The sequence below is a fragment of the Papio anubis genome, chromosome 4 (assembly GCF_008728515.1).
Source record: "Papio anubis isolate 15944 chromosome 4, Panubis1.0, whole genome shotgun sequence".
Classification (NCBI taxonomy): Eukaryota; Metazoa; Chordata; class Mammalia; order Primates; family Cercopithecidae; genus Papio; species Papio anubis.
In genome coordinates, this window is record NC_044979.1 from 16699247 (window position 1) to 16710734 (window position 11488).

Here is an 11488-nt window from a genome sequence, read left to right on the forward strand (position 1 = left end):
CAGTGAGCCGAGATCACGCCACTGCACTCCAGCCTGGGAGACACAGCGAGACTCCATCTCAAAAAAATATATATATATATAATACAACATTATGTTATAAATATAACGTGGGGATGCTATAGACTACTAAATGTTTCGTTTACAAAAATTTCATTCATTCAAAAATACATGTTAAGTAATAAATACCCTCATGAAGCTTATATTTTTAGTGGGGGGTGGTGGGTATAGACAATAAATAACTGAATATATGCAGAAATACAAAACAGGTTAAGTATTATAGTATGCACCTAATATAGGGCAAGGGATACAATTCATAGGGAAAGTCTAATAAGATGACTTTTAAGAGGAGATCTTTTAAAAATAAAGTGGGACTCGGGAGGACATAGAGGAAAAATAATTCAGGGAATGAAAAGTACAAGTTCAATGGTTCTGTGGTAGGAGGGTGCTTGGTGAATTCACAGAACAGGAACAAGGTCCATGAGGCTGGTATGGAAACAGAGACGAAGATGACATCTGAGCAGGAACAGAGGCTCTGATTATATGAGACCTGTAGGCCACTGTAGGAACTTAGTTTTTTATAGTGTTAAATCCAGCTTAGCCTAAAGCTACCTTACTACATATTTTAAGTTCAGCCTAAACATTTCTCTGTACATTGTGAACTGTAACATAAATGGAGTTGTAAACAGACCATAGCCTACTCTTGTGCCAATCACCCAATTTTGACCAATCAGTGGTGGCCAACTATTCAAACTGTGTTCAAATATGGCTGATGCCGAGCTGTAAGCAATCCTGCTGTTTCTGTACCTTACTTCTGTTTTCTGTACCTCACTTTCCTTTCTCTGTTCCTGAATCTTCCACCACGTGGCTGTGTTGGAGTCTCTGTGCCTACTCTGGCTCTGAAGGCTGCCCAATTCATCAATTGTTCTTTGCTCAACTAAACTCTGTTAAACTTAATTTGGATAAGGTTTTTCTTTTAACAACAGTGAGGGAGTTTAAAGGCCCTGAAAGGTTTAAACAGGGGAATGACAGGCTCTAAGTTATATCTTGTCAAGACTGCTACTGTTGCTTTGTGGAAAATAGAGTAAGGGAATTGGGAAACAGAAAGAACAGTTAAAAGGCTCCTGTAATAATTCAAGCCAGCACTGTTCACAATAGCTAAGACTTGGAAGCAACCCAAATACGCATCAATGACAGACTGGATAAAGAAAATGTGGCATATATACACCATGGAATACTATGCAGCCATAAAAAAGGATGAGTTCATGTCCTTTGCAGGGACATGGGTGAAGCTGGAAACCATCATTCTCAGCAAACTAAAACAAGAACAGAAAACCAAACGCCACATGTTCTCACTCATAAGTAGCAGTTGAACAATGAGAACACATGGACACAGAGAGGGGAACATCACACACCAGGGCCTGTCAGGGGGTGGGGGGCAAGAGGAAGGACAGCATTAGGAGAAATACCTAATGTAGATAACGGGTTGATGGGTGCAGCAAACCGCCATGACACGTGTATGCCTATGTAACAAACCTGCATGTTCTGCACATGTACCCCAGAACTTAAAGTATATTAATTAAAAAAATAAAAATAATACTAATCTGAACCAGCTATGCCCCCTTTCCTCTCCCTTCATGACACAGTGCTAGTCTTGTTCATGTTAATACTCTCCTTGCCAAGCACAGTGCCTGGCATAATAATGATGATTGCATGAAACCTTTGGCAACAGCAAATAAAACTGCAGTCATACACTGACACATGGAAAGGAACCATGCGTTTGTCTATATTAAAAACACAGTCTGTGATAAGTCATTACTTCACAGGTGAGAGAAGGAATGCAAATGAAAAGAGACTCTATTTCAAACCTTAGATCACCAAGAATATCTGCTTTGCCTGCTGCGGGTTTTCTCAAAACCCATAAGCAAATCCTGTTCTCTTCTCTACCCTCACAGGTCCAGATGGGCATGCAAAACTGGATTTGGGAAGTTGAGGCTCTGTTTTGTTTGCATCCCTGATGCTGTGCTGTGGCCTTCTGGGGAGGCGGTTGTACAGGAACACCTGGATGTATTAATCTTGCATCACCCAAGAGGTAGAACCATCAGCCTTCCACCGTATGATAAGCTCTTATATGTATCCAAGAGATGTTCTAGAGAAACAACATCCCTCTAAGTTTCCTGCCAGAACTTTTGATGCTCTTGCTTTGGGATAGATCTAGGCAAAGAACTGGATGCTTTGTGAAGGAAAGGTCCTGGCTGGGAACGTACATTTACCTCTCTCCACTGGGTGGCAACTAGGTCTTTAGAGTAGCCAACTAGAGAAGATTAGCCAACTAGAGAAGAGAAGTAGAATAGCCAATTAGAGAAGTGACATCATGTTGACTCTAACTCACATCTGCACTGTGTCCTATGAAGTCAGGAGCACATTTCTGTTCATTTCAGTCCTGGAGTTTGCAGTGGGGTTTCTGACCAACGCCTTCATATCCTTGGTGAATTTTTGGGACGTAGTGAAGAGGCAGCCACTGAGCAACAGTGATTGTGTGCTTCTGTGTCTCAGCATCAGCCGGCTTTTCCTGCATGGACTGCTCTTCCTGAGTGCTATCCAGCTTACCCACTTCCAGAAGTTGAGTGAACCACTGAACCACAGCTACCAAGTCATCCTCATGCTATGGATGATTGCAAACCAAGCCAACCTCTGGCTTGCCGCCTGCCTCAGCCTGCTCTACTGCTCCAAGCTCATCCATTTCTCTCACACCTTCCTGATCTGCTTGGCAAGCTGGGTCTCCAGGAAGATCTCCCAGATGCTTCTGGGTATTATTCTTTGCTCCTGCATCTGCACTGTCCTCTGTGTTTGGTGCTTTTTTGGCAGACTTCACTTCACAGTCACAACTGTGCTATTCATGAATAACAATACAAGGCTCAACTGGCAGATTAAAGATCTCAACTTATTTTATTCCTTTCTCTTCTGCTATCTGTGGTCTGTCCCTCCTTTCCTATTGTTTCTGGTTTCTTCTGGGATGCTGACTGTCTCCCTGGGAAGGCACATGAGGACAATGAAGGTCTATACCAGAGACTCTCGTGACCCCAGCCTGGAGGCCCACATTAAAGCCCTCAAGTCTCTTGTCTCCTTTTTCTGCTTCTTTGTGATATCATCCTGTGCTGCCTTCATCTCAGTGCCCCTACTGATTCTGTGGCATGACAAAATAGGGGTGATGGTTTGTGTTGGGATAATGGCAGCTTGTCCCTCTGGGCATGCAGCCGTCCTGATCTCAGGCAATGCCAAGTTGAGGAGAGCTGTGACAACCATTCTGCTCTGGGCTCAGAGCAGCCTGAAGGTAAGAGCCGACCACATGGCAGATTCCAGGACACTGTGCTGAGAATGGACATAAAATGAACTCTTCCTTAATACGCCTGTGAGTCTTCATGAATATGCCTCTGATTCCTCAGGAATACAACTCTGATTCCTCACAAAGCCTTCCGATTTCTTCTGTAAAACACAACTGAAAGTCTCTCCACTTTGTATCAATGAACTAACTTATAGATGAATAAAATAATTATGCACTATACATGGCCTAGGCAAGAATAATGTTGGTGGCACCCTAGATTTGTTTTGATAAAATGAACAAAATAATTAGGTGAGGTATTTGGTGTAAATCCTTTATATACTATAGCTTATTATTGGTATGAATCAAACCATGAGAAATCACCTCTTCTGAAATATCTATATCCCAAGAAAATATGTTTGACTTTTAACATGACTGATAACCTCCTTCTCAGAACTGGTGCTAGCATCATATTTGGAAATACTCACTACTACAATAAGTGTATAATCCTCTTCAAACTCCACAATTTTCATGGAAACAAAGACAAACTTAGATAATTATGTCATAATTTCAGCTTCAAGAGGTACCACGTAACTTCAACTTCAAGAGGCACAAAAGAATAGTGTATTTTGTCTGAAAATACACTGATTCAGAAATGTACTTTGACCTACTTTATAATGATGGAAGAGAAGCAGATATTTGTCTAGTAGGTGACCTGGATGCCAGTAGGTGCCTTGTGTGGACTTTCTGGCTATGCCCAATTTGCCTTTGAAGATGGTGTTTTGCCTGGTACCAAGTATTTGTCTCTCTAGTTGGGGGCCCTATCAAAATCGCCCAGCTGAAAGGTATATTGTGGAGATTTGGCATTCTCTGTATTCCTGCACAGGAACCCAGCCAGGAAGGCGCTCCTCAAATCAAGTACTTAAAGACTCAGGAGAAAACAAGGTATTCCAGACATTTAAATCTTGATAGGCTTCACAGTTCACAGGCTTCACAGTTGTAGCAGCTCACCACCAAGGCTCTTAGTTCTGCCAGCTGTGGCGCCAGAGAACTGTTTCCTCCTCTCAGGCACTTGGTCTTAATAGATCCAAATCTTCACCTCAGTTTTCCTCCAAAAATTAGCCATTTCTTCACCTCCAGTGGCTACCAAATTTGCAACTTCATCTGGCTTCCTCTCCTTGGTGGACACTGAAGTTGTCCCAGGATTCCCTCAAAGACGTCGGTCCTTGCTCTTGGCTGCACGTTGAAATTATCTAAGGGGCTTTCTTAAAATCTCAATGTCCAGGCCAAATACGACCAATAAAATCAAATATCTTGAGATACAATGAGGCTTCTTTTTCTTTAATGCTCCTCAGGTGATTTCAGGGTGCAGCCAATGTTGAGATCCACTCTTCTAGATGCCCTGTCGGTGTAGAGATGGAGCATCTTTTCGTATGTTTATTTGTATGGCTTTATTTTTAACATTGTATTTCTGAGATTCACCCATAATATTATATGAGTCACTGCTTGCTTACTTACTCACTATTTCTGAACATTTTGCATTGCCTACAGTGTGGGGCTACTGTGAATAAAGTTTCTATACACATTCTTGAATCCATTTCTTTGTAGGCATAGGTTCATTTCTCAAGTAAATACCTAGGAGTGAAATTACTATGTTAAAACATTTATATTCATTTAACTTCATAAAAACTGTTAAAGAGTTTTCCAAAGTGATCCTAACATTTTATGCTCCCCTCAATAATGTAGGAGAGCTGTTCCACATTCTCAACAACATTTGGTGTTGTCAGTCTCTTTAATTTTGGCCATTCTAGTGGGGATGAAATGGTATCTCATTGTAGTTTCCATTGCATTTGTCTTCCAACTCATGATATGCAGAACAATTTTGTGTGCTTCTTGGCTATTTGTATTTTTTCTATTATAAAGTAACTGCCCATTTTAATATTGAGTTATCTTTTTATTACGGATTTATAAGAGTTTATTGATGTGTAGCATTTGTGTATGTCTGATAATATACATATATGTATTCTTATACAACTCCTATGTATACACAACTGTTTTATATTCTTTTTATTATTGATTTGTAGAAGTTTATTGATTTGTGTGTGTGTGTATATATACATACATATATGTATATGAAAAATATACATATATATAACATATACGGATACAAGTCCTTTGTCTGATATATGCGTTGTGAATATTTTGACCCAGACTGTGGTTTTCCTTTTTATTTTTTAATAGTGTGCTGATAAGCACAAATGATGACTTTAATAAAATCTAATGTCATTTTTTTCTACAATGCTTGTGCTTTTTGTGTCTGCTATAAAGAATATCTGCCTGCCTCTGACATGCAAAAACAGTCTCTATGATTTTCTCTAGAATTTTCATAGCTTTTACTTGTTTGGGACTATAATTGATCTTGAATTAATTTTTTTGTGTAGTATTAAGTAGGGCTGAACTTCACTGTTTTTATATGTCTATCTAAGTATGCCAATATCATTCGTTGAAGAGTTTTATTTTCTAATTGACTTGAACTCTTGTTGAAAATCATACAACTATATATGCATGAATCTTCTTCTGGTTTCTATGTTGTGTTCCAGTGATATATTTGTCCAGTCTTTAACCAATACCTCAATTTGGATTATGGTAGATTACTGGTAAGTTTTTAAATATTCAAAAATATTCTGTCTGAAAGTCTATAAACATATCTCTTTATTTTTTGTCTTTATCTGAACAATGTTTTGTAATTTTTAGTGTAAATAATTTTTTGGTAAAATTATTCTTAAGTATTTAATATTTAATAATGTTATTGTATATAGAGTTGTTTACATTTTTATTCACTACCAGCATGTAAAAATACAATTGATTTTTGTATGTTAACCATTATCTGACAACTATACCAAATTAATATATTGGTTCTAGTAGCTGTTTGAAGATTCTTTGAAATTTTATACTTAATCATGTCATCAGCAAATAAAGACACTTTTATTTCTTCTTTCTCCATACATATGCCCTTTATTTATTTTTTAAAAATTTATTTCACTGGCTAGGATCTCCAGTGTAGTGCTGATTAGATTTAATGTGAATACACATGCTGGCCTTGTTCCTGTTTTTAGGAAGAAAATATTCACTATTTCATCATTGGGTATAAAGTTAACTGTAGGTCATTTTTAGATTCCCTTTGTCAGATGTAAAAAGCCCATTTGTATTCCTACTTTGCTAACAATTTTTACCACTAATGAGTCTTGAATTTTATTTTAAAAATTTTTGTATTTATTGAGATGATTCTACAGTTTTTCTTCTCCATTTTATTAACATGGTGAATTACACTGATTAATCTTTGAATGTTAAATAAACTCTGCATTCCTGGTATAAGCCTCACTTAGTCATAGTGTATTATTCTCTTTATATGTTGCTCTACTTTATTTGCTAATATATTGTTAAGGATCTTTGTATATATGTTTATGTGGAATACCAACCTCTATTTTTCTGTTTTCTTTATTTAATTACATATATTTGTCAAGATTTAGTGACAAGGTTATTCTGGCCTAATGAAACAAGTTAGAAAACATTTCCTCCATCTTTATTTTCTTAAAACTTCGTGTAAGATTGGTATTATTTCTTCTCTAAATATTTGATATGATTCACCAGAGAAACCATTTGGACCTGAAGTTTTTTATTCATGAAGGTTTGCTTTTTTCAAAGTAATTACAACCTATTTAATAGATATAGTACTATTAAGATTTTCTATTTCTTCTTGTGTCTATTTTAGTTTCATATTTTAAGGAGTTTGTCCATTTTATCTAAGTTTTTAACTTTTTGCCATAAATTTGATCAGAATGTCTATAGTAGATGGTTTTCTATTCCCTCATTCTCAGTTTTGATTACTTTGTTGTCTCTTTTTATTTATCATTCTAGCCAGTGATTCATCAACTTGTTGATGTTTACAAGCAACCATCATTTGGTTTCATCTGATTTTCTCTACTTCTTTTACTTCTTCCTATTTATGTTCTATTATTTATTATTTCTTTGGTTTAATTTCTCTTCCTGTTTTAGCTTTTTAAGGCAGAGAATTTGATCAATAATTTAACTTTTTTTGTTCTAATATAAACATTTAAGCTTTACGTTTCCTGCTCAACACTTCTTTGCTGCATCACACAAATTTTGATATGTTGCATTTTCATTTTTAAGTTCAGTTTGAACTTTTATCTAATTATACTTTACATTTGTGGTTTAACCAATGTTTTATGTAGAATTGCATTGTTTAATTTCCAAGAATTTGGGACTTCGCTAGATACTTTATTGGTTCTAATTTCTAATTTAATTCTATTGCCATCAGAAAACATATTCTGTAATATTTCAATCTTTTGAAATTTATTGAGACTTACTTTATGGCCCAGCATATTGTGTATCTTTGTGAATAATTCATGTATATTTGAAAAAGATATGCTGTTGTTGAATGTAGTGCCCCATAACTATCAATTAGGTCAAGGTGCTTGATAGTGTTATTTAGATCTTCTACCTTCTGACTCTTTGTCTCATTTTAATCTCAAATAATGAGAGAGAAGTGTAAAAATCTTTCACCACAATTATGGATTTGTCTACTTCTCTCTGTAGTCCTGTCAGTGTTTGCTTCATCCTTTTTGAAGCTCTGATATTAAATTCTTACATGTTTATAATTGCTATGTGTATTTGATGAATTTATCCTTTTATAATTTTACAATTATAAAATAATTTACAATTACCTTTATCTCTCATAATATTTTATCTCTTATAATACTTGCCTTGAAGTTCACTTTGATATTAAAATAGTCACTCTAGCTTTCACATGCTTTTCGTTTTCTTGGTGTGTTAGGTCATTCTTGCATTGCTGTAAACAAATATCTGAGGCTGGGTAATTTATAAGAAAAGAGGTTTAATTGGCTCATGGTTCTGCAAGCTGTACAGAAAGCACAGCAACAGCATCTGTTTCTGGTGAGGCCTCAGGAAGTTTACAGTCATGATGGAAACTGAAGGGGGAGTAGGCATCTCACATGGCAAGAGCCGGAGCAAGAGAGAGAGGGGAAGGGAGATGCACTACACTTTTAAACATCCAGATCTCATGAGAACTCACTCACTATCGTAAGGAAACCACAAAGCCACAAGAAATCTGCCCTCATAGTTTAAACACAATCCATCAGGCCCCACCTCCAACATTAAGGATTACATTTCAACATGAGATTTAGAGAGAACAACATCCAAACTATATCACCTGGTTAATTTTTCTATCCTACTACTTTCAAATATCTCTTTATTTTTCAAACATGTCTCTTAAGAGAAAGGCACTGGACCAATATATTCAAAGTGCTAAAAACAACACTGTCAGTCATCCTGTATTCAATAAACTGTCCTTCGAATGTGAGGAAGAAATTAAGACATTTTCAGACAAAGAAAATCTGATAGAGTTCATTACCAGCAGATCTGCTCTGCAAGAAGTGCTTAAGGGAGCCCCTGCAAGGTGAAACAAAACAGCACTAGATAGGAATTCAAAGCTGTATGAAAAAAAAAAAAAAGAGCTTAATAAAGCTACATGGGCAGTTAATAAAAGCTAGCGTAAGTTAGTAACAACACTTTGTAACTCCACTTTTTGTTCTCTACATGATTAAAGGGACTAATACACTTAAAAATTATGAGTCTAAAAGCTAGTTTTATTGTAACTTTGGTTTGTAACTCCACGTTTTGTTTTGTACATAATTTAAAAGACTAATTTAGGCTGGGCACGGTGGCTCATTTTTAAGCGCCTGTAATCCTAGCACTTTGGGAGGCGGAGGCAGGTGGATCACTTGAGGTCAGGAGTTGGAGACCAGCCTGGCCAACATGGTGAAACCCTGTCTCTACTAAAAATACAAAAATTAGCCGGGCATTGTGGCATGCACCTGTCATTCCAGTTACTAGGGAGGCTGAGGCAGGAGAATTGCTTGAACCTGGGAGGCGGAGGCTGCAGTGAGCCAAGATGACACCACTGAACTCCAGCCGGGGTGACAGAGTAAGACTCCGTTAAAAAAAAAAGAAGAAGACTAATTTATTTAAAGAATTATTAGTTTAGAAAAGGAAAGAGGAAGGGATGGAGCAAGGTGGCTGAATATAAGCCTATACCCCTCCCCATCCCTTGGCAACAGCCACATGGCATGGAGAATCTGTGTGCTTGAGGGAGGGCACAGCAGGTATGAGGCTTTACATTGAACTCAGTGCTGCCCTGTCACAGCAGAAAGCAGAACCAGGTGAAACTCAGCTGACATCTGTCCCTGGAGGGAGCATTTGAACTGGTCCTAGCCAGAAGGGAATTGCCTATCCCAGTGGCCAGAACAAGATGGAGTGCTCTAGGGCTCTAAGTAAACTTGAGGGGCAGATTGGGCCACAAGGATTGCAATTCCTAGTCAAATCTTAGTGCTAGGCTACGCTCAGAGCCTGTGGACTTGGGTTCACGTGACCTAGGTCAGAGTGGCTAAGAGAGTGTTTGTGCCACCCTGCCCACACACCCTGGAAGCAACCACACAATGTGGAGAGTCCATTTCTTTGGCATAGGGAGAGTGCAGTGATTGAGAGACTGTACATTGAACTCAGTGCTGCCCTGTCAAAGTGGAGACCTGGCAGGATGCATCACCTACAGACTAAAGAGACCCTGGGCCCTGAATAACCAACAGTGATATCCACGTAATATGCTGCAGTTTGGGCTCTGAGACATGTTGGCTTTGGATGTGATCCAGCACATCTCCAGCTGTGGTGGTTATGGTGAAAGACTCCCTTCTGTTTGAGAAAAGCAAGAGGAAAAGAAAATGGGGCTTTGTCTTCCACCTTAGGTCCCAATTTAGCCACAGTAGGTTAGAGCACCAAGCAGGATCTTGGGGTCCCTGAATCCAGGCCTAGGCTCTTGGTCAGTATTTCTGAGTCTGTCCTGGGCTGGAGGGAAATCCACTACCTTGAAGAATGAGCTCTAGGCCTGGCAGCATTCATCGCAAGCTGACTGAAGAGCTCTTAATCTTTAAGTGAACATCAGTGGAGGCCTGGCAGAGCTCCCTGTGGAACCGTGATGGTGGTGGCCACAAAGAGAGGCTCCTCTGCCTGGGGAAAGGGCAGAGAAGAATGGGAAGAACTTTGTCTTGTGGTTCGAGTGCCAGCTTAGCTTCAGTAGACTGGGACACCAGGTAAATTTCTAAGGTTTCTTACTTCAATCCCTGGCTCCCAGATATCATCTGTGGACCCTCCCAGGGCCTAGCCACTCTGAAGGTGGAAACACAAACCTCTAGCAGGTATTTGGACCTGAGAAGATTCTGTATTGGGCCCTGGAGCCCGCTGCTTGGGCCTGCTCCCGCACTGTGGAGTATATTTTCATTTTCAATACATCTTTGCTTTTGCTGCTTCATTCCAAAAAAAGGGGGGTGGGGGGGGGCAAAGGACTTAAATGGACATTTCTCCAAAGAAGATACACAAATGGCCAATAAACACATGAAAAGATGTTTGACATCATAAATCAGTGGGAAAATGCAAATCAAAATTATAATGATTAAAACCCTCAACAAAATCAGCATAGAAGGGACTACCTTAAGGTCATAAAAGCCACCTATGACAAACCCACAGCCAACATTATACTAAATGGGGAAAAGTTGAAAGGATTTCCTCTGAGAACTATAACAAGTCAAAGATGCCCACTTTCACCACTTCTATTCAACATGGTACTAGAAGTTCAAGCCAGAGCAATCAAAGAGAAAAAAATAAGGGGCATCTAAATTGGCAAAGAGGAAGTCAAACTGTCACTGTTTGCTGATGATCGTATACATAGAAAACAGTATGGCGATTCCTCAAGGATCTAGAACTAGATGTACCATATGACCCAGCCATCCCATTACTGGGTATATACCCAAAGGATTATAAATCATGCTGCTATAAAGACACATGCACACGTATGTTTATTGTGGCACTATTCACAATAGCAAAGACTTGGAATCAATCCAAATGTCCATCAGTGACAGACTGGATTAAGAAAATGTGGCACCTATACGCCATGGAATACTACGCAGCCATAAAAAAGGATGAGTTTGTATCCTTTGCAGGGACATGGATGCAGCTGGAAACCATCATTCTCAGCAAACTATCGCAAGAACAGACAACCAAACACCGCATGTTCTCACT

The 11488-nt window shown here is 38.6% G+C and overlaps 1 protein-coding gene across 1 annotated transcript; it reads left to right on the forward strand.

Annotated features, from left to right (window-relative positions):
- Positions 1-1557: 1557 nt before the first annotated feature.
- TAS2R38 (taste 2 receptor member 38) lies at positions 1558-6050 on the forward strand. Its single transcript, XM_003896706.5, has one exon. It carries the CDS (start codon positions 2372-2374, stop codon positions 3371-3373), a length of 1002 nt encoding a protein of 333 aa, XP_003896755.1. The 5' UTR covers positions 1558-2371; the 3' UTR covers positions 3374-6050.
- Positions 6051-11488: the final 5438 nt, after the last annotated feature.

Coding starts and splice junctions, on each gene's coding strand:
- TAS2R38 (XM_003896706.5), top strand. CDS start 2,372: ATGTTGACTCTAACTCACATCTGCACTGTGTCCTATGAAGTCAGGAGC.